We start from the raw sequence: 24,493 nt of genomic DNA, 5'->3' as shown, positions 1-24,493 counted from the left end.
AGGTGGAGTTTTCTCTGCAACATGTATTTTCTTGCAATTTTGGCATCAGTCTTCCATTCTACTTGGTTCTGGATGGGGAGAACCGTCTGCTGTATCAGTGGTCTCCCTAATTTCTTCCTGGCTTTGCCGTGATTCCCTTTCTTCCTTCTTGACTTCAGGTTCATATATGGGACCATGAAGATCAGCCATGCTTGTTGTTGATGGACAGAAGAAAAAACGAAACTGTCAAAAACGAAAGAAAAAAACAGGTTCAATGTAAATTCAGCAATTAATTCACAATTGGCTTAAAATAAAATGAGGTAAATCTAAATGTGCATGGTGACATATACATGCATTGCGTAGACACGTTTAGTTGTGTCATCCACTCACATCTCGTCCAGTGGCGTGATTTTGCCCCTGTGGCAACTCACGTCACAACCAGTGGTGTGTGAGATCATTTATTATCGCCAGGACATTTGACCCTAAGTTGTTTGTGTTGGAGATTATGTTTTCACAAGAAGACCTATGAGAACTAGTGCTTGCTACTGATATTAATCGTTCGAATTGTAAATTATGATTTGTGGGAAAAAAATAATAAATCGATATATGGTGTGATATGGATGTCATAACGAGTGTTTGAATTAGACACGTGGGTGAACTTTAAGCACTTTTTCCCAGGGGAAGCGTGCAAGAACTGTTTTGATATATGTCACAATTTGAAGAAATGTTTCATTGCAAATCCAGTAGCTGCATTAGTGTAGAGGTTCGACAGCTCCTGCCTAATTCATAGATTAATTAACAAAGTAAACTGAAAGGTCATTGGTGTAATCCCCACCGCACCTCCAATATGAATCAAAAGCAAACTATGCTGAAAAGCTTGAAGTCTTTCTTGAGGCCCCAGTCCTAGTGGGCAACAGCCTCTACTGCAGGAAATGAGTACCTTGCACATTGCTTATCTCGTTCTCTGATTGGCTTTTAAAGGCTGTGGTTCTCATGACTGACGTTGTCTCCTTACAGAGCAGCATACAGTGCATCTCTGGCTGCATGTGCCCTCCTGGGATGGTGTTGGACAGTGACAATCATTGTATTGATGACGGAAAATGCCTGTGCCGAAGAAATGGCAAAACCTACACGCAAGGGGATGTGATTTACGTCAACTGTAATAACTGGTATGCTTTTACTTACAATCCAAGTAGCAGTTATATGGATGTTGAGCGTTGCCGTAATAATAGAGCCATACGCAAAAAGTATTTTCGAAATGTATGCCTATTTGTTATTTGGTGTATCTTGTACACAACAAAAAATGTATTGCGGCTAAGTGCTAGGAAAGGTAGAAGATGAGACGGTGAGAGGGCAAACAACTTGAGGGGAGGAAAAAGGAGTAGAAGGAAGGGCGCAAAAGAGAAGTAGAAATAGAAAGAGGATGAAGTGGCAGAGGGATGAAAAAATGGAGACAGGTTCCAGAAATAATCATCAAAGATGAGGGGACTGCATAGAAGAGGTGCATCAAACAAAAGGTTGCTAGGACACATAATTTGGAGAGTCCAATGTTCATACCGTTTCTGAAGTGTAACACGTGGTTGCTTGCCTGATATTGAGGGGCAATACTATATAATTTACAGTTTGGGTGCAGTCACAGACAATGCCCTCTGCTTACAGGTCTGAAGTCGATTTGTGAATGTGTTTTTGTGTAGATAAAGCAGAGCGGTGGATTTGGATATGTCATTAACCTGCAACAGCTCTGTCAAAGCCTAATAGGAGACCTGCTCAGATATGTCTAAAAAATATCAGATTTAAGTGGCCTGCCAGGATATTTTAGACCCAGTTACCCATGTTAATTTAGGATTGATCTGGATTGTTCTGGACCCCACTGTCACTTGACCCGGGCTTTTAATAAATGGACGTGACCTCTGCCTAGACTTCAATGACCTTTCTACTGTAAGTAGTGAGTCAAAGAAGGCTTTGTAGGTCTCGCAGAGTAGTAGGGTCTTTTAATTTCAATAATGCTTCCACCTTTTAGTACAATTTTTAAATACCCTGCCACTATGTTTGGAGCTCAGAACATGTTTCATGTTCATGGTGCAGAGATGCTACTTACATATCCCAGAGTATCCTATGGATGTCATTGTGCCCACCAAATATGACAACAACCTTCCTCATGACCAACGGTTTAATTTTCCTATGAGTGGGCCAACAGAGTGTTACAATGGTGCCATCTCGGTCCCAGTGGCCAAGTACCAACATGTTTCTTCCTGAATCATACAGCAATTTCAGGATGTTAGCGTGTGTAACAGTTCACTAGCTATTGTGTTGAATGATATATCATCACAGTGTGATAAATGCCACTACTTCACCTTGGGGGCCCTCAGTCGGATGACAAGACCTCCTCCAGCTAGCAGTTGACAGTCCTAGAATGGTATGGGAAGGATCCCCAACTAACCCCCACTGAGGGCATGGATCTGTCACATTGCCACCACAAACATTTCTGACACTCCATCCCCTTCAAGCAAATTAAGGAAATCTCATATAGATCTGTAGAGGGAAAGAAAAGGACCTTAATTAAGTCAGCAATCATCTTCCATCGATTGAACAGTTGTACTTCTCTTATACAGTTAAGAACAGATAAGTTAAGGTGGTCCAGCCCAGGAACAGGATCATGCTGTGAAAAACAGAGCGAGAACTTCCTAAGTAGAGAGACTAGCCATTCTTTAGTCCCACAACAGAACTGGTTGCCATTAACAGCCCACAAGCCACTCCATGTACCAGCTGCCTAAAGAGACACAGCTGATTTCCTGTACCCCAGAGAAAGGATGAAAGGCAAAGCCAGGGTGTGGCAGATGGAGAAAGGACCACCCCAGGATAAGCATGAGTCTATTACAAGTTCCACATTAGTACTGTAAGTCCTCCCCAAGGGCCTGACACCCAATCCCTATTGCAGCTGACAGACCTGCATCACCTTTAATCAGAGAGAGGCTGGAAGGCAGTGCCAAAGCCAAATCAAATCCCATAAACACTGTCCAGTAGTGGGTGCAAGCAGTAGAAGCTGCAGACCTGAGGACCAGGGAGTGCAGAGAGGAGATTGTTTGGGGAAAGTAGGTGGAGAGACCAAGAGACTGAGAAAGGCTGGAGGAGAGGTCCCGGAGACTTGGTTGTCCCTATACCTGGTAGTTGATGGAAAGGCCCTGGAGACTAGACAAAAGAGTCAAGAGAGCAGGGGCAAGAGGCAAGTAGTGGGAGTGTGATGACCAAAGAGGGTGAACTTGTCTAGAATGCAGGTGATGTACCAAGGGGTTGGGATAGTGCCAAGAAAGAGAAAGAAGTTGAGAGAGATCTAGTAACCATTGAGCTGGAACGTAGAGAGAATAAATCTGATGGTGGAAGAGGTAAATCTGATGGTTCCCAGAGAGATGTGGAAGCTGGAAGAGACCTACATTTGTTAATATAAAGGTAAAGTGCAACAGGGTGGCATTAAATGGATACACAGAATTGTTTTACTAAAAATGGTGAGTTATAATGTTGAATCTACTTGTTATCATTTCATTATGAATATCGTTAATTGGTGAGGTGTATAAATAATTATTATTGATGAGTTGTATGATTTTATATATTTTTCTTGAAGTATGTGTCTATTCTCTATCATGTTTGTTTTCTTGTTAGTTGATTTAATTGACAGTAACACACTTTAAAAAAAGAAACCTTGGGGCTCATTACGAGTCCGGTGGTAGCCGTGCCGGTAAAACTGGCAGTCTGCTGCCAGACTTATGCATTTTTCCGGCGCCTGGCTCCATGGACACACTGGGGTATTATGACCCTGGTGTTCCTGGAAGTCAGGTGGTGGAAAAATGTAAATACCCATTCCTATTTGAGTCCCATAGGACACAATGAGAATGGGGATGAGGGAAGGACCGGCACCATTGATAACGGTGCCGATGCTTCCTGGAAAGTCTGCAGGCGGCTGCCGTCCCGCCCGCCGGTCAGGCCTGGTGGGCTTGACGGCAGCCGCCCACAGACTCGGAGTGTGCCGGTCCAGTAACAACAGTGCCGGCAGGATTACAGGCACTGTTGTTAACGGAACGGCACACTCGTAATGAGGCCCATTGTCTCAAATTTTGTATTGTCAAGAGAACAATATATATTTGTACATTTTGTGCATTTGCTGTACCATGTTTTGGGGAAAATGTAATTTTGCCGTGGCAACATACACATATTACAAATCAGATGAGAGTTGAAACTTCCAGAGCAGATAATGAAGTTTTTTTGTCAGAGAAACTTCCCGGTTGGGTTGCTGTGCTTTGACTTTGAGGGCACGTCAGTGCGTCATTCTAGCCGGGGCAGTAACTGAAAGGTAGAAGCCAGTCAAAAAAGAAGGAAGCCTGCCAGCGGGATATCATTCAAATATCAGGTATCTCTGATTTCTGAGTGCCTCGCACAATTGCTGTGTAGCTCAAGGGCCTCGCACTAATACATTGAATGCTTTACACACACGCAACCCAGCCTGGAGATCTGTTCTGCCCTATCTTTTGTATCTAAAACAAGAGGTTCCCCTAAGCAGAACACCGCTAATGGCAACACTCACACAATGTGCTCAAGATAAAAAGGACTGCTCCAAATGAACATTACAAACCATCAACAAGATGGATGTGTCCTATGGAGGCTTCCATGTCCAACTAGTCTAATCTGTGTAGAATGCTGAATTACTAAGAATGATTTGTTGCAAATGACCATACCTACAGCATGATATGATATGATATGATATATGATATGATATAGCATTTATAACATGCCTATAGACAAGTGTTTCAAGGCGTGAGGGAAATCATTAACAATCTATGTATTTGCTGACCCGTGAAGTCACAGGCCTTAGGAGTGGATTCAGATGTCCATATGAGCCTGCAGACATGGGAAACCAGACCTGACTATACCTGGACACAGGTATACATCACCTGTGAATGGACATGAAGGAAACAGAATTTGAAGAAAACAATTACCTCCCGAGTTGCACCTGGTGATCTGTAGAAGAAAATAAAATGCTGGTTTTCCTGTGAATCTGTCACAGAGGGAAGGTTGGTTTCTTTGTGTTAGACTCTGGGCCCAACGGATGATCACTCTGCCCCTTTAGTGCTATTTGGTTTCTTGGCTGCTTTACCTTTTCAGCCCCTCTTGTGCTCTTGGGTTCCTCGGTACCTCTTGGACTATCCAGTTTCTCAGCCCCTCTTGGGCTCTTTGCTGTTTGAGACCCTCTTGAGTTCTTGGGTCCCTCAGCCCCTCTTGGGCTATCCAGTTTCTCAGCCCCTCTTGGGCTCTTGGGTTTATCAGCCCCTCTTGGACTATTTGACATTTCAGCCCTTCATGGGCCATTTGGTTCTTCACCCCTTCTTGTTCTATAGCCGGACTTGTCCGACCTCTCCCTGGTTTCCTAAACTCAAATACAGAAGTGCTGTTCTGGCTTATCCTCATGCCTCTTTGGTGCGTGGGCATCTGTGCTTTGTGTCAGTTTATGACAGGACTTTGGCATCAGTTCCAGCAGGCGCCGGTCAACCACTTTCCATGCAGGCGCATTTCTTCTCTCTGCAGTACAGTCAAGCTTCCCCAGCTTCCGGGGTTGTTCTAGGTAGCAGCGCTCTGCAGGCTCTCTCACTCTTCTGTCCTCCACACCGTCTGTGTGGGACTGCTTCCTTACTCTGCCATGAAGGGGACGGGCCCTCCTCTGTGTGGCTTTGCAGGCTTCAACTATCTCTCCTGCTCTCCCAAGTCCATCTGTCAGCCTCAAAGGCCTTTATGTTCCTTCTTGTAAGGAGATGGAACACTCCATTAGTGTAGAGCTTCATCAGGAAAGGGTCAGAAACCAGACTTGCTACTTTGCCATAAATATTCACAGATTTGTCTTATGCAATCCCAATACAGCCCATAAAGGCATTAGCTTCCTGAGACCAGGGAGACTTACACACATCCTTGTTAAGGGATGGCTTGTCCTCTAGGGGTGTCACCCATTGGGTTCCCACTTGCCCTGTCTCCTAGGGGGTGTTAAGCTTCCAAAAGGGTTCGCTCCCCTATGGGGAGTGAGGATGAATCTCTCGTATTCACCACAGAACACAAGTAGACAGAGTGGGGACAGGAGCCAGGGGTCCCCAAGTGAGAAAGAGGACAAGAGAAATGTTTAAACTTTTTGAACAGTGACAAAGGGAGAAAGATTAAGGAGACATTCAGTGTACTCGCTTGGACTGTGCCTCGGGGCAAGGAGCCCCTATTGATACAAATTCAACCTGGTGGGTTCAGAAACCAGCCACCATTCTTTTGCTTGTGCTATGGCCCCAAGTATTAACTTGTTGAATGTATGTTTTTCTTTTATAATGGTAGGTTCAAAACTCATTAGCATAAGATTCGGGACAGATGACTTTTCTTGCTTTGCAAAACATCTTGACAAGCTTTCTTTTATGTTTTCGTTTACACAGTAGAGCATGGAAATTTAGGATTAGGCGCTCCTGAGGCCGTTTGATTTATAATAAAAACATTTAGCCAAAATAGCACCCTGTCCTTCTCCTGATCTACCACAATGGGTGTCAGAATTGGTATTTTAATAACCTGATACATGGTTGTCCCCAGGTTACTGAAAAGCCTTACCCAGGCAGCTTGTCTCCCTGAATGTGCTACACCCAGTCCATTGGGTTTAACATGTTTAGCATAACCAAAGTCAAAATTCCCAAGCAAGAAAGGAGACTGATCTCTATGAGCCTAGTTCTCTCTCCACCCCAAGGCAGCTACATTAAGTTATTCACTAAGTCATGGCCGGCGCAGGAACACTCCTTAGATTTGGTAGCCGGTGTCATAGACGGAGGCTCTCGGGGAGAGGTTAAAGTGCTACTACACAATGCTGTGTCCCATAACTATACAATAAAGAGTGGAACCCCCATAGCCAAGGGAATCCTCAAACGAGCCCTGGCTCTGCATTTGCGTGAATTGGAAAATCTTCCCAACACACAACGAGGTCGCCTAGGCTTTGGGCAGGCCGATAAGAACGGGTCTGACCTTTGCCCAAAGTAACAACCACAATCTGGTAGAAGCGTTTGAAGCGGCTATCTCTGAAGAAAACGGCCTGGAGCAAAGCGGACACTTTTTTTTTCACAAAAAGGGTCTTACTATTCTGAGAATATGTGGAGAGAGATGGAACCCAGAGAAGCCAACTGGTCATCTGTTGGAGTCACCAGAAAATGGAATGGAATTGGGAATTCCCACTTAACAGCAGGGCATCAAGGAATAAGGAAAGCCCAGGACCAAGGCTCAGCTTTTCTCCTAGGCAACAAAACAATACATCCTGAAACATCTAATCCCCTTTTTGTCCTGACTGTGGATCCCCAAAAGAATATTAACATATCAGGGTACTGCCTTATGCAGGAGGTGAACGAGATACTGAATATAAAAATGCTATGGATATCCCTACACCATCTCCAAAGGGATGGCCTTATGGAATGCTTTTTCCAAACTCTAAAGCATTTTTAAAAGAAACTAGTGGAAACAGTCGGGAAGAATTGTGACCTCATGATACATTTAATACCCTTTTAAGTTATTATATGGCTGTGAACCATGGGATGTGCTTAATATGTTGAAAAATACTCAGGAAGAGGGAGAGGAGGCTCCATTACCTACATCACAAGCTGCAGCTAAACTAAAGTCCCAAATGAAGGTGGTGAGAGAGGTTGTTAGGAGCTACCTCTTCAAAGCTCAAGAAGACCAGAAACAAAACTTTCCCCAACAGACAGTGCCTAGGTCCTTGCAGTAGGTGACCGGGTGTTAGTCTTACTCCCCACTTCGGAGAATAAGATGATTTTAAAGTGGTATGGACCCCATGTGCAACCACTGCCTTAACTATTTAGTCTCCCAACCCATAGAACACAAAAGACCCAAACTAGGAGGTAAACTTGCTTAAACATTGGCGGACAATTCTCATAGAGCAAATTACAGTAACTATGGTGACACTGCTGGTTAGGGATGGAGACAAGCCCAGCTTAATCCATGATAATCTTAGCCAGAAACAACAGCAGAAACAACTGCAGAACCTCCATGATTTGATGCTGCAATTCCCTGAAGTCTTCTCAGAAGAAACAGAGAGGGTTAAACATGTCTTCCATTCGCTCTGAATACATCCTGGACAATGGGTTAACTTAAAGCCCTATCGGACCCCTGAAGTTTGACAGAAAATTATAACAGAAGACATTGAAAGAATTATAACATTAGGAGTGATAGAACTGCCTGAGATCCCCTTGTGCCCTCTTATCATTCTTGACAGAAGACATTGAAAAAATTATAACATTAGGAGTGATAGAACTGCCTGAGATCCCCTTGTGCCCTCCTGTCATTCTTGTTGCAAAACCTGACTATTCTTGTTCATTCTGTATAAACTTTAAAAAACGAAACTGCATCTCAGTCTTTAATAATGACCCTTAGCAGAGAATCAATGAGTTTCTGGACATAGGACCATTGAACCAATGATGAGCCCCCAAAGCGAAGGGACACAAATATAAGAAAAAGCCACTGTGGGTGATGCTCAGCAGTACTATCTAACAGTGCTAAAGATATGCTGGCTGCTTTGAGAGATGCAAAACAAACAAGATGGCTCAATCTATGAACATCGCAGTGCCAGAAATCTAAGATATACCAAACCGACAAAATAAAGCTTTACTGCCACTAATGGTGGCATTGCCCTTCTGCTTAGCGAAATAAAGCGAGTCATTGAAATAATCTCAGGAAATGTATCCAAAGCTGTTCTTGATTGGGGGAAGAGTGACTGAGCATTTGAAAAGCAAGTGGATTTGCCAATGAGCACACTACTGTGTCTTAATCACATGAGCAGGAGATGATTGTCCAATGAGTTCCGCAACTTGAAGGGACCATCTGCTACCTCCCTGGGAAACAAGAGGATGCCATAAAAAGTTCCTGATCAATAGGATTCCCGTTTTTGGGATCCCTCTTTAGGTGATTATCGAATATCTGTAGAGTTATGTCTGAGATGTATTCTCCAAAATGCTGGTTAAGGATCCACAGTGGACTTAAATTTAAATGGAAAGCACAGGGTGTTATTTAGTTTTCAACTAAATGAAAACCTGATCTCAGATGTGTTCTTCTAAGTCCACGTTTTCTGCTGCAAAAAGCTCAGATTATCCACAATAAAGGTTTACGAAAGACAGCAATGCACAAAGGCGCAAAGGTGCAAAATTCATCCTATTTGCATCATCTCACCTTCAACTACATCAGGTCTGGGCCCCTTCAACTATCACCAAGACAAACTAGATGAGGTTAGTGAATGCCTGGTTGAGAGATAAGAAAATTCCCAAACATTAGGGATTCCTGTTCCATATTATTTTTACAATCAACGCACAACAATGTACGCCTTCCTCAGTGTTGGATGGTGAAATGGCATTGGGCCTTGTACAAGCAACAGAAGATGAAGGAGTCACTGACATGCTCAAACACTGAACATTGGTCTTGAGCCAGCAATCTCGAAGGTGCCAGTGTAGAGTGAGACTAAATTCTCCACCAACCCCGGGGTTGGGCCTTCTTTGAGATTTGCCTATGTGGTAACACAATGGCCTTCTATGAGGTTTACAACAATGTTTTTCGACATGCTTCATTGAGATGACTGACAGTTTTCCAGTTCAGCAGGAATTGATTCCAGGAACCCAGGTACAGTTTTCTTCATGTTTCATTCGCACCTTGGCTGGGGTAGCCAGCCAATCAGGTGGCTAGGAATGCTGGCTTGCACTGCCTGTGAAAGCCTGCATTCCATGCCACCTGATGGCCGGCTGCCCCTGCCATCTTACCCCACCCTCCGTCCCTGTTTTATTTTTATTCTCTCACCCCCAAACTTACCTTATTTCGGCTGCACCTTCCCCTCTGCTCCTGACGTCCGCTATGGAAAGGGAAGAGGGGCTCTGTATGGAGCCCCGCCTTCCCTTTCCAGGATGGCCATCTTGGACCAGGCTCCCTGTTCACAGAGCAGAAATACTGTAAATTAGCCGTGTCCTAGCCCATGGGACGGGTGCTAGTGGCCTTATTATGGCCTCGCTCATGCGGTTAACTCAGGCCCTGGGCCATTACCCCACAGTGATGCCCATGGAACGGGTACATAACATAACATTAAATGATGAATTTCAAGCAGATGTGTAAATTTGTTTCACACAGTTTGCTCCCATGTTTCAAGATACAATTCATTCTGGTACCCTGCCCCTCTTAATATAACAAGGAAAGTCCACCCACCAACATAGATTACCTAATAGTGGGAATCTTTTCCTATCGTGTTGGTCAACCTTTTCTTTGGGGAAGGAATGGGGGAGTGATCCCCGCATTAGTAGCTTCAACGTTTGCATTCGTTTTTCTTGTTTGCAAGTTTGAGAATAAGATCTGAAAGAACATTCGTGCCAATCTTTTCATATGTGGATTTGCTTTGCAAGTACCTAGGTATCAAGTTGCAGGTGTACAGATTTTAGACGTTTTGTTCAGTTAAGATGACCTGTTAGTTCAAATTGTGATGAGTAGGATGAAGTATGGAGTTTTATTCAAACCAAGGGCATACCTGAAAGAAAACAGAATACATTTTCCCGTGATACCCTGCCCAGGTCAGCAATCTCTGAAAAAACAAACACATAATGCCCACCCTCAATGAATTGCCAGACACATTCCCCTTCCTGGTCGCTCAGCGCATCACCAGAAGTCAGAACCTGCAGAAACCAGAGAAGCAGACCTCACACCCATCAACGAGCCCCATCCTCGTGTAATTCAGAAAAATAAATAAACCCCCACCTCTTCAGGGAGGACCACCTACAGATAGAACCCCCTACTTACCCAACTCAGTAGGCCACCCTACGACCATTCTTTCAAACCCATTCTTCGATCCACTAAAGACCCCCTTTCTGCACTGTTCCACGCTCTCACTAACTACAGCCTGTGAGTGGGAATTTGGAGCATGTAGTCGAAGGTGGAAAGAGGAATGGTGACTCGGCTGTGAAGGGTACACACCATCAAGAAGGCACAAGTTGTAAGAACTCTCCCCATCTAACCATCTACTGTGTGGCAGTAACCCATACCGATGGACAGTGGCTTCCTATAGCTAGTCCAGACACAATAAATATCCACAATATTAAGAAAAAGAACTAAAAGCACATTGTAACTATTTAACATGCTTACACCCGTTGTTCTGCTAAAATTCCCCAACCTAGCACCCACATTAATGTGCTCTTATGGTGTGAATTATCTTCCTCAGTATATTCCCTTTCAGAAAGCATGCAAACATGAGTTGACTTTACTAGTATTTTTGCTAATTGTATGCATTCGTAACTGTGATGTCTTTCTCCACCAGGCACTTGACATGTAGTAATAGAGCAAATATTCAATTTGGTCACATTCTTTTCATCCCGGGTCAAATGTGTGGTGCACTTATTCATTAAGATTGATCCCAAACTGTTTTCAAGTTTAAACTCAGATGAACAGGTGCTTTGTTTGAATTACATTGCGATGGACTCTTCTCCCCTCACAGCACATGTAACAATGGACGGTGGCAATGCACAGAGGAGGACACACTGGCATCATGCATTCTGTATGGAGAGGGTCACTACATCACCTTCGACAAGAAGCGCTACACCTTCAATGGTAACTGTGGATACACCTTAGTTCAGGTACATGCATATATTGCTCTGTGGTTTTAGTGGATTCTCTGCGCCCATTTATGTTATTGTAGAGTGCTTTTGCTACCTCATATTTGAGCAATACATTGATATGCACATGCCCTCCCCTATAATAATGTCTATTGACAATTGCCAAATGATTTCCAATATCCTTGCTCCCCACAGGATTATTGCAGCTCTGGTTCCAGTGGCACTTTCCAGGTGATAACCGAGAATATTCCATGCGGCTCCGGTGGAACTACCTGCTCTAAATCCATCACAGTCTTTGTGAGGGTGAGTATCTTAATTGTCTGGGTGGGCTAAATGCACTTCCAACAAGGGTGATGTGATTTACTTCAGAGTTAATAAGAGATTTGTTTGAGAAATTTGGCAATATCAGGCGTGCATAAAACAGTACTTGGTGAAACATTACAGGGCTTTTGCCTTGGGATCAGATGTTTTCGAATGACACAAGATTGACAATTTAGGATACTACGGTAAGGAGCCTGCACCTACTGATACACTAGGATTTTATTGAATTTTTGATCGTTTGCAACTGTTATGTCTGAGTGCTTGCAATTCCTCGTTTCCCACATTCAATGTAGCTTGATTTGATTTATTTATTTATTTATAGAGCGCTTTAACCCAAGGCGCTGTACAATGGAACAACAGATTACAAAAGATTACAAAAAATCAACAACACTTAACAATGGGAGCAAAATGTACATGAATCTTTCAGCAAAACAGTGCAAAGAGCAATTAACTGAGGGGGGTAGAAAGGGGAGCGGGAAGAGGTGGGGGAGGAGAGGGAGTTGGACAGGGCGAGGGAAAGTGGAAGAGGAAGGGAGAGGAGTAGGAACGGGGAGAGAGGAATCAGGTGATAGGGGAAGTTTTCAAGGAAATGAGGCGAAGGTCATAGTAGAGCGGATTGTAAGAGGGAGTAAGTTCCAGTGCATAGGTGCAAGGAGTTGGAATGAGCAGAAACGAGAGGAAGCGCAGGGGGAAGGAGGAACAGTGAGGACGAAATGGTCAGCGGAGCGAAGGGGGCAGGATGGGGAGTAGAAGGAGAGAAGGGAGGAGAGATAAGGAGGAGCAAGACCATAGAGGGATTTGAAGACAAGGCAGAGAAAGTGGAATTTAAGCTGTGAGTGGAAAGGTCGCCAGCCAAGGTAAGAGAGTGAGGAAGAGATGGAGTCATGAGAGGTAAGGAGACAGAGGGTACGAACAGCAGAGTGGTATATGGATTTAAGAGGGGCAAGTTGAGATGCGGGAAGTCCAAAGATTAGAGAAGAGCAGTAGAAGTAGCGGGAGAAGATGAGAGAGGACATAAGGAGTTTGGTGGCGTGGAATGTGAGGGAGGAACCGATTGTGCATATATTGTAGAGGTGGTATCGGCAGGTGTGGGAGGTGAGTGAAATGTGTTGAGAGAAGGTGAGAGAGGAATCAAAAAGAACACCTAGATTACGAGCTTGGGTGGAAATCGGGAGATTAGAGGGAGGAAAGTGAATGAAAGGAGGAGGGGAGGGAGGGGGAAGAGAATTAGAGGGGAAGAAAAGGACTTCAATTTTATCGGTGTTAAGAGAGAGAAAGCAGGAGGACATCCAGTTCTTGATAGCAGTGAGGCAGGAGGAGAGTTTAGGGTGGAGGTCAGGTGTGAAGGAGGAGAAATGAAGAAAGAGTTGAGTATCGTCAGCATAGAAGTGATGGGAAATGCCAAACTAGCACCCTGTGCAAGTTATATCCTGCAGCTGGGTCCATTAGAATGCTCAGGAGGCGGTCCATAACTCCCAAACCAGAGCCACCTGTGCCTGCTTCCAATTCCTGTTGCTGCTGCCAGGGCCGGTGCTATCACTAGGCAAGGTTGGACTCTTGCCTATTTGTGAAAGTGTTAGAGCAGCAAAATGTTGCTTCAACACCTCTACACTAATTGTATACTAACTGCCTTGCCTGTCAGAGCACCGGCAATGCCTGCAGGCTGAGGCTGGCTGCAGCAGCAGACCAGGAGGCGCTGCCACGCCGCAAAGGTTGGGATCGGGTCAGTGTCACGAGCAGCATGTGCGTGGCAGCCCATGAATGAAGCACCATACGTGCCCCCTCTAGTCTCAGAACTGATCATTGTGATGGTAATTGTGTGAGTCTAACAGGGAATGCTGAGGGCACTGTGCAGCCTGGCTGAGCACCGTGCCCTGAGCCTGTTAACTTGAATTGGTCCACCTCCAAGACCAACCATCAGCCGTGGTGGCCTGCGCACCCTGGCTTCAGGCCGTCAGCAGCGTTTTGCTGTGCGGGCGCCAGGCCAGTGAGTACCTTTCACGTAGGCCAACCATCCTGGATGCGGCGGCCCCTGCTGTGCTGTGAGATCGGGCCTGGGGCTGGGCCATGTCTGTACTGGAGTCTGTGCCGAGAACAGTCTGATGTCACACAGGTGAAGAATCCACAATAATTGTATGCTGCCTTGTCTTGATAGGATCGACCCTGCTTCCTTCGCACACTACCTCCTCCTCTTCAAATCCCCCTAACAGGAACTGGTACCTGCGTTCACATGTGTGCTTTGTTGTACTGTGCGTGCAACATTAGGAGAGTGACAGTGTGCAGATTGCATGCTCCTGTGTGCCCTGTGTCTCCTTCACACTCCACTACACGAAAGTCAGTGCGTCCCCTGCAAACACCTTTAAAACATAGTTTGGGTTGCACGCCCATTTGTACCCTTAATCTAAATGCACGGACTATAAGAGTGGAAAATAACACGCAGTGTAGGCAGAGGTGCGTGCATGCAATATATTATGCATTAGCTTAGCTCACTTTATTAACACGCCTGCTGTAGACGCCCCTCCTATGCGCAGTGCAAACCCTTTCCGGCCAATAGCACCAATGCAAGCAGGACCGACTCCACCTTTCAACCTTCCAAGATCAATCAATAACATGGCTGACATTTCTTTCCTTGGGGCAACAATTGTTCTTGACAGAGCCAGGACCTGGAATAATGTAGCCAGTCCCTTGCACTACCCATTTGGTGATTCAGAATATAGCTTTTCAACTCATCCAGGGGAGCTGGAGGCAAGAAATTCACGGAATGCCCCACATGGAATAAATACTGGATGTTTACTGAGACCCTGGAATGCAGGCAATTCCAGTGTCCCTGCAGGTTGCGTAGTCTTCCTGATTCTTGGTTGTTCTTTAGTGATAACATCAAATGCGAGGAACATGGGGGGGGGTGAGTTGCCCCATCTGCCTTTGTGAGACACTTGTGCCCATTTGAGCTTGCAGTCCATTGAATACCTAAGGCCATGCTAATCCCTATGGCCAGCCATTCCCACTCACTTCCTGCCCAAAATGCATCCACTCCTGGGATGTCTTTGAGCCCCCCATATCGCACAAGGTCATCTCAGAGTCAGCCCTCGGCCCCAACAGTCAGACTGCCCCAACAGCAAAATATGTTTTGAGTAAGTGCAGTTCATTACTGCTCGGTCACAGCTCTGCTCAGGTCACTTTGAAATACAGTTGTTGCTTAAAAAAAAAAAAGGGTAGTTGGGGGCTGTGAGGAGTTCCAGCTCATCTCACTTCCTTTAGCAGTGGAGTGCAAGGTAACCTATTTAAGGGAACATCATGGCATTAATTTATTTATTTTTACTTATTTTATTGTTCATTTATACAGCGCTTAAACACAGGTGGAGTGTTTCAAAGCGGGAAGGGATCAAGGAAATACAGTAATCAATCTTAGGCCTTGAAGTTTCTGAGTGATTGACAGAAAAACTAGCACACTCGGCACAACGGCATTTCACCTAGTGCAAGCGCATGAAGTGTTACAGCAGCGACCAAGCTAGGGAGAAGGGACGCAAAATAACGTATACCATTATAACAAATCTAAAATAACAATTTCCAAAATACTGAATTCGGAAGAAAAAAAAGGGGGTTGGGAGGGAGGATAGTGGTTTTGGGGTGGGGGAAAAGTATTAAGAACCAATAAATTGTTTTTTGGGGTCAGAACCCCCTAAAAAAAAGTGATAAAGGAATTTGTTATTTGGAAATTTGTTATTATGGTGTTCGTTATTATGGTATTTGTTATTTTGGATTTGTTATAATTACATGTAACCGACAAGCCAGACAAACTAACTAGTCCTGGTACATTTAGGTTATGCATGCGTACAGACGGAGATGTGAGGAAGGGGCACCTGGGGGCAACAAATCCAGCAGGGCCCTGGGTAAAGTAGGGAGAGCTTACCCTGCTCTCGGAGCGTGATCTAAAAGTGCAGTAATGCTGAACATAGTTCAGTGGCTCGGAGGCAATTGCAAAAAAACTGGCGGGGGAGCCTGGGACATGTAAGGCTTTGAAGTTGAAACAAGCAACCAGTCAGCAAAACTGAACAGAATTAGGGAGGAGAAGGAGGGTGGAGAGAAAAAGAACAGAGGTTAGCAGGAGAGAGGGAGAGAGAAGGAGGAAGAGAACCAGAAGGTCTTGAGGAGTTTACAGAACTTAAGGTGCTCCCGCTCAAGACCTATAGAGGCAGGGAGGCTGTTCCAGAGGAAGGCACCTGCAGAGAATAGAGATCTACCCCCAAATCTCTGTGAAAGTGGCTCACCCGCAGAGAGTTGGAGGACGACGAGTGGAGGACTCTACACAAAGAGTATTTAGGAAGAGAGCATTGTAGATAGTGCAGGCCCCAGCCCCAGAACGCCTTGTGGATTATGCAGAGGGTCTTGAACTTGATCCTTGCAGCCACGGGGAGCCAGTGAAGGGACTTCAGCACCGGAGAGTTGTGGTCCATGGGCTTGACCAAGGATAAGTCCTTCGGTTCTGTTCTGATGAGTTGTAGAGGACAGAGAGTAGAGGTAGAAAGATTGAGAAAGAGTCTGTTGCAATAGTCCAGCCCAGAGAAAACCAGGGCTTGCGAGGTGGTGATTATCTGGGGGAAAGTGAGAAAAGGCAGAATACCTCTCAGGAGGTGCAGTTGGTAGTGGGACTTTTTGGAGATGTCTGAGATGTGAGAGGAGAAGGAGAGATAACCCCTAGATTGTTTGCCTCATTGGTAAGTGAGGGTGCAGGTCCTAGGGAGGTCGGCCAGTGTGAGAGTGGGAAAGCAGGTGCAGGGGTCCCAATGAGTATGATCTCTGTCTTACTGGCATTCAGGCAAAGATCGTTAGAAGCAAACCAAGACTGACATGCAGATAGACAGTCGGGTATGAGTGAGGAGGAGGAGGAGGAGGCGGAGGGTAGCCTGAAAGAGAGTTGTGTGTCATCCGCATAACACTGAAAGTTAGAGTTAAAGGTAGAGATCCTGTAGGTCGAGGGGGCCATGTAGATATTGAAAAACCAGAGGACTAGGTTAGATCCCTGAGGGACACCACAAGTAGAGAGAGTAATAGAGGAGAGAAAGGACCAAGTTCCACTTGGGAGGGCCTGTCAGAGAGAAAGGAGGTGAGCCACGCCAGTGCCTGATCTGTGATGCCCAGGGTGATCCGGATGTTGTGGTTTAGACTATCAAAAGCAGAAGAGAGGTCGAGAATAATGAGGACAGAGGGAGAGTTAGAGTCAAGAATTGAGAGCAGGTCTTCACAGGTGTTTAGAAGAGCAGTTTCTATGCCTCTGGATGCTCTAAAGCCAGACTTATGGTCACAGAAACAACCAACAGATTCGTGTGGAGGGTAAGTTGAGTGATAGCAAAACAAAAGAAAGCCAGACTGTGCTTACTTTACTTTATCAGTCAGCATCAGTCATCAATACAAGCAAAGCCTGCTATGTGCACTCCTGTGTACAATAAATGGCACACTAACATGAATGTTCCATAACTGTGAAAGAGTCCCTTTGAATAATAACCCTGCACAAGAGATTAGCTCTCGGTCATTTATTCCAATGATTCTTGCCAGTTTTTTGTCAACATTATAATAACAATCCCTGGTACACACATTTCATGAAAAGTTAATACACATGTGATGTCATCAGTGATGTCATCAATGGCATTTGTGATGTTATCTTTGATGTCAGGGGTTAGTCTTAGCAGTGCATGGTGGTGGCGCGAGTTATGGTTGCTTATCTTACCATAACTGGCGAATTTCAGAGGTTTTTTCAGTTTTACTTGGAACCATAACGTCCCTTTAACAAAGATTTTTCACTGAATTTCATAGGATTTTAGTAGCGCAACTTAACCATAACGTCCCTTTAACAAAGTTTTTTCACTGAATTTCATAGGTTTTTAGTAGCACAACTTAATAATAATAACTCAGATTTTATCTACATGTAAAATTGAACATACTGAACCTTCTCTGTTGAGTTTGATGTCCGCGAACTCTTTTAATGTCCGCGGACATGTTCGGAAAACAGTACCACTACCTAAAAACTCTGGGGGGGGGTATGTTTGATTATTATATCATAACATATGAACATTTTACAAATTCACAAATCAGCACACATACACATTATATGTAGTAATACATAAAAAGTGTAACCCATATATGTAACACACTAACCATTAATTTAAATACAATATGTTCTAAAATGGAATATACCAAAAAAAAGATAAAGGCTTCCAACATAATTACCTCACAGACACTCCACAACTAAGAGCAAGAGCAGACCTACAGAGTACTCAGAACATACCTTACCTACCTGAAATAGTAAGTGTACCGCATTTTACTCAAATATTGATACATTTTCTGTATTAGATTAAAAAAAATGATATCTTTTTTTTCTCACAGAAATGTCTAGTACTCTGGAATGGCTAGAGGAGCATTTCCCACATGAGGAAATGTCAGAAGATAGTGAAACTAATGGCAAATACTTTACAATATAAACCATTTCATTATTATTATTTTATATACATTTAACATATATATATTTTTTTGTACAGAGCATACCAAAATAGAAAATACCTCTCAAGAAGCTGTTATGGATAACACTCTTGACAGCATAAAAGAAAAAATGGATTTATTGTTGACCAATTTTAATAATTTGAAACATTTTGTTGAAGATCATTTTAAACCAAAAACCACATACCATTGTCCCACATGTACTTGTCCCCCTTGACCATATCCAAGTCAATTATCCCCAAACCCTCTCCATGACCCAAAACGTTTTGATGAGACTTCCATCCCTTCTTCACCTGGTACAAATCATGTTGAAACCCCTAATTCTCCTGTTTTTGTTGCCGTTTCTGCCTCACCTTCTCTGTCATAAATTGTTAATATATGTTAAATAAAGTAACATTTTTATATTGCGTTGTAATTAATTTCATTTTTTTTTAAAACAATTTAGGTGTCCGCGGGCAGCGCGGGTGTTCTGAAATGTTTGTAAAGAAACGAAAATGGAAGTGTCCTGAAGAACACTATACCTGTCCGTACTGTTCGCTAGCAAGTTGAAACTGTTCTTAGAACACAAGTGGTGTCCTGAAGTGTTCATAAATAAACGAAAATGGAGGTGACCTGAAGAACACTATACCTGTCCGTACTGTTTGCTACCAAGTTTAAACTGTTCTAAGAACACACGTGGTGTCCTGAAATGTGCGTAAATAAACAAAAATGGAGGTGTCCTGAAGAACATTATACCTGTCCGTATTGTTCGCTACCAAGTTGAAACTGTTCTAAGAACAAACGCCTGTCTGTAACTGTTCGTTTGACGTGTGACATACTTTCAATTACTTCAGGACCCAAACATTGTTCGTAGAAAATCATCGCACATGCGCAAACCAATGTCTGTGCATTTGGTGTCCTGCGGACAGCCGCTCCCTTCGCTGACATGTTCGCGAAGCGATCATGTGACCGCGCCCACGCTGATCGCGTGTTCTAAAATGCGGACACCGTTCGTGTCCCCGAACAATTTAAAAGTACATTTTCAAGTAATCCACAATATTTTTCAATAAAAACTCACCATAGCACAAGTCCCACATACTAATCATGAGTTTCTACATACTTTTTTAAACTTCTTGAACCTTTTTTTGTGTTAGATCTGTCCGCGGACAGCGCGCATGTCCGCGAATCGGCGTACAAGCACCCCTATAAAAGACCACACCCTAGAGCTTATTCGCATTGTGTTTCTGGCTACTCTTCAGAGCACAGCGATTTTTCCTGCCACTTGCAGATTGATATCATCATCAAGATGGCATCCATGGCTGCACTACTGCCACCTGGTGCTGCACCTGCTTCCGCACCACCCCCACCACCTCCACCACCACCACCTCCCCAAGGGCCTGAAAAGAGGAACAGGAGTGAGGATGCAGAGGAGAAAGAAGAGGATGATGAGAATGAGGTAGTGGAAATCCCTACTACCCGCACTCTGCATGAGTCTTGGGTGTGGCGGTTATTTACCATTCATGGGAATGGTCCTATGGCTCGTGCGAACCGAGTCACCTGCAATGAGTGCAAAATGGTACTCAGTCGCAGGAGGCATGGTTCGTATAGCTTTGGGACCACCACCATGAAGCGACACCTCAAGTCATTCCACACTGGGGCCGTTCGCAAGGTTGTTGATTTCCTCTACTTCATCCTCCGTTTCTGATCCTGTCACCACAAGGAACACTCCTGTGGTACAGCGTCTTCCTCAAGCTGCCTCACAGGCCATACGCAATGCTGATGACCCTTAGCTTTCGAGGGTCACAGTTGTGTGTATGTACTGTGACGCAGTACTCTGCAGGGGGGAGCGACTTCGAAGTGGTTTTGAGACTGTCGTCTCAGAGCACGAGAAGATCTGCTCACTACCCAAATAAAACCCACTCTACATCTTCCTCTCTCAGCTCGCCCTTTCTTATCCCTGTGGTTGTGTCCCCCCCTTTACCCTCCTTTCCCCTCCTCTCCTAGTGTGTTGTGTATAAAAAATCCAAAAAAATATAAAACAACAAAAATAAAAAATAAATAAGGCTCTTTTCAGAGCCCCTTTCACAGCTAAAAATTAGAAGTGAAAATAAATGAAGCAAGGACCTTTGTATTTTTTAGAAGTCCACGGACAGTCCACGGACATCTAAAATTTTGAGGTGCTGCCCTACCCTATCATAACCATTGCAATTTTCTCTGGGAGGAAGTGGTGGCTCTGAAAAGAGCCTTTGCGTGATGTTTGTGTTTGAAAAATTAAAAATATTCAACACCTACTTCAAAATGGATGCTGTCATTCTAAAAAAGGTTGCAATGCATTTTGTTTGTTTCTTAGAAAAATCTGATTGCCAGCATAAGTTAGATGTACTCCATCTCTGCGAAAAATGTATGTACTACGAAACATTTTTTCATTGTGAAAAAAGGACATGCCAAAATCTCTTAGAAAGGCACAAACAGCCTTATTGACATTGCGCCTTGCTTTCTCCATTTTTGGACCAAATGAAGAAGAACAAAGCCACATTTGTCTCCGCGCAATCCATGAAAAAATTACTTGATAATTTGTAAACATGTCCATGACCTTCCCAAGTCCTTCTTTCATTGCAAATTGCAAAGAAATTCCAGACACATGCCCTAAACTGTTCCCTCCACAAGGAATTACAATTATGTCTGGATGTTGCTTTGTCTCCAAAGTAGCACAGAGAGGTAAAAAGTCCAACCACTTCATTCCACGTACTCCATGCCAGTGTACTTCCACATATGGGAATCCAAGATCTACAGCTACTCCACAGCTTCCTGCATGCACCTTCAACCAATGTATCCACGAGTCTCCCAAAATCCATACAAACTGTTTTCTGAAACACACAGCCATAGCTATCTGTTCTTCTCTCAGCAAAAAGAGTATCTGAGAAACTCTCTCCTGGCACAATACATCCACTAAACTTTCCTGACCAATCCCTTTCTATGCTCATTCGCATTTGCATGGCTTCCCAACCCAAAAATCCCCGGATGTAACACCCAATGTCCGCGAACTATTACCATGTCCACGGACATATCGTAACATGGACAGCCCTTCTACCATTTCCACTTCACTCTCTGTGCCATTCCATGATTGGATGTAGGTAAGAAGTCACATGACCATCCACCAATCATATCCAAGACCTCTACATCTAACTCCATCATCATAGATCAGCACTGCAAATGTACTGTGAATCTCTCTGAGTACAAGTGTAATTTAATTAGAAAGCACCTTCTACAAGCAATACTGTACAAGTCTCCAAGAATTCTACTTGCAGCTCCATGCATATCCATATGCATGAACACAAACTACAGGTATGCATATTTTCTGTAAAGTACATGAACACATTTTCTACCTTCATATAAACAGGTTAACTGAATTTTAGCTTGTCTAATCTGTAAAATGAATCTACTGTCTTTTTTCAATCTCCTAAAATCAACTGTCATTTACAAACCTTTATACTATTTAATTTCTTTACACACACACTCAAATCATGTTGAACTAACATTTTTGAAATAAAATATATATAGACTACATATAGTCAATCAAAATTGCATGCACACTCAATGTTCAAATCTCAAATAACAATACTTGTATAATTACATACACATTTTTTTAATTATTATTTATTTAATTACTTACATTTATATAGGATAAGCAGCCCATGACATTGAGGCACTATTACTTGCCAAAGCTTAGTTACAGGAATAGTGGTATTCAGTGGTACATTATGAACTCCACAAGGCATACTAAAGATATTTTGTTTGCTACAGTTAGTCATTGCAATACAGTTCATTCATTAACAACATATGATTTGTATTCAACTGGTGCAACGTATCTTATGTGAATAAGATAGTTTTAATGGTTTTGAGGAAGGCGCTGAGCATGTCAATTAAAAAAATCAATGTCTAAATTAAAAACAGGGGTATATACAAACAAAATTACATATATACTTCTTTTACAATTGCAGTGAAGACCATTCTCCTGAAAAGAAGCAGCCGATTTTGAAGTAGAAAGAACAACTAAGAAGTAACCTGCTCATTTTAGAAAAAAAGTAAGTTGAATACCACCATAATATTTCTATTATTACTCAAACAAACTGTATGATTAATTCATGCTATTTCTGTGCCTAAAAATAGAGATTCTGTACCATTCTGTCCAAAAATCCCCATTTCTTAAACAGCGATTTACAGCCAGAATGGTCCACCAATTCGTATTTTTCGACACACAAATTACCCAACTCAGCCACTAGAATTTTGATGTTACAGAACAAACAACGGTTTTAATTGTATAGCATTAGATTTACTATTTGTACTTCTCCACACCACTAGCTTACTTTTTTCTGTAATCTGAACCGACGTTTAGTAACACATTAATTCAAGAATACCCATTCCTACTAGTTGTAGTTGCCCAATGCACAATCACACACCATTACATACATCTTTATCATCTTACTCAAACACTCATGCACACAGCACACATACATTGCAGAACACCCCAACCCATACCTTCTTTATTTTTTCAACAGACCCTAAAGAATGCCTACCAAAAATCAAGTTCGTAGAAAGCAACGCGGAAGTAGAGAAAATGAAAATAAAAGTGTCCAACATAAGCATCCATCTCTAGCAGAATTTGTAAAAATATTTGAAACTAAATAGCTAATACAGTCATTTAGTGAAACAAAAGAAGTTTCAAGTACAAAAACGTTGCCTCCTCTATCAAAATGTAAAACAAACCAGAAAACAATCAACAGAAAACCAGCTATCACTACATATAAAACTGCTTCTATAAATCTTGATATAGTGCAAAGTAAGCATACCAAGAAAAGTATTTTAGCCAAAATGTTCCATCACAAAGTCCTTCAAAATCTTATAAAAACAGGAGAGACACAAGGTTCAACCCTTAAAACCTATCGTAGGAAATTAATCTTAGAAGCACTGACAGACAGTTCATTTTTTCTCAAAAGAAAGTTATTTATTTTCATGTTAAACAAAATGAAACCACTAACAAAACTAATAACTAACTTCTCAATAAACAAAATGTCAACAGAAAGAACTTCTTAAGTATCTGCGGAGGTGAATGGACTCACACTACAAGCACAGAACCATACTTTATTGAAGAAGCATACAAACAAAAGCAAACAAATAGAATTGCCATACATAGCAGTGGTCGAGGTTATGAAAAAGTTAATAAAACCATAATCGAACAAGAAGTACTCCTTACAAAAATATGCCCTGAAAACTTAGAATTACCCCTCCATTCAACTGAATCAGAATGTCTAGTGTACAAATGGCCATGCAGGTCAATGTGTAACATTCCCAAAAATAATTTCAAGTCTTTACGCCAATTCCGCAATCAATATGTGAAAAGCAAAGACAAAATCAAAATTAAACTACTGCAAAATATGGATACCTGTCCAGTACGCAAGTACACATGACTACAAGGACATTCATTGGCCTGCATTACAGGACCTACTTGCAAAACCACCTTCCATGATATCAAAAGGATATCAACACATCATTCAACTATAAGAAATCTAGTTTATAAACTGTACTATGCTAAAAGTCCTGCTTTAGCACTAGCCAATTTAAATAAAATTCTTCTACATGGTACAGCAAAAGACCTACTTGAAGAAACCGACTATATCCAGAAAAAATATTGTGGAAGTGAAAGCCACTTACAGAATGAAATAGCTGTAAACCAAATTAGTAACAATTCTACACATGGCAAGCTTCTACTACACACATACAAAAAAGAAATACTAAAATTTAAAAGTACATCAGCTGAAGTACCAAACCATGTGTGTGTATGTTGCCGCAGAACTTTTTATAAAAGTAAAACAAAAACTGTAGACCTATCATACAAAATAGAAGACAATGAAGATTCTAAATGGTTTGAATTAGCTCTCTACCTTATAGCAGAAAACAAATACGAAATAACTGACCCCTTGAATTATATCCACTACCAAAACCCCTTCAACAACTTAACTTATATGAGAGCATCATAATTCAAACAGTGCACACATTTCAATCTATAATACGCCTTC

General features: G+C 42.8%; 1 protein-coding gene across 1 annotated transcript in view; it reads left to right on the top strand.

The window, feature by feature from the left end:
* Positions 1 to 24,493, top strand: part of LOC138503894 (mucin-5B-like) — a 1,431,798-nt gene that overhangs the window by 389,066 nt on the left and 1,018,239 nt on the right. Inside the window, exons 13-15 of the mRNA XM_069623965.1 lie at positions 997 to 1,148; positions 11,507 to 11,645; positions 11,820 to 11,927. Coding sequence (XP_069480066.1) covers positions 997 to 1,148; positions 11,507 to 11,645; positions 11,820 to 11,927 — 399 coding nt within the window. The remainder of the gene's footprint in view (positions 1 to 996; positions 1,149 to 11,506; positions 11,646 to 11,819; positions 11,928 to 24,493) is intronic.

Source organism: Ambystoma mexicanum, chromosome 11, assembly GCF_040938575.1.
Source record: "Ambystoma mexicanum isolate Mex_15411 chromosome 11, UKY_AmexF1_1, whole genome shotgun sequence".
In the NCBI taxonomy this organism is placed as follows: Eukaryota; Metazoa; Chordata; class Amphibia; order Caudata; family Ambystomatidae; genus Ambystoma; species Ambystoma mexicanum.
The sequence above is the reverse complement of the archived record's forward strand: the minus strand, read 5'-3'. Positions and strand labels throughout refer to the sequence as shown.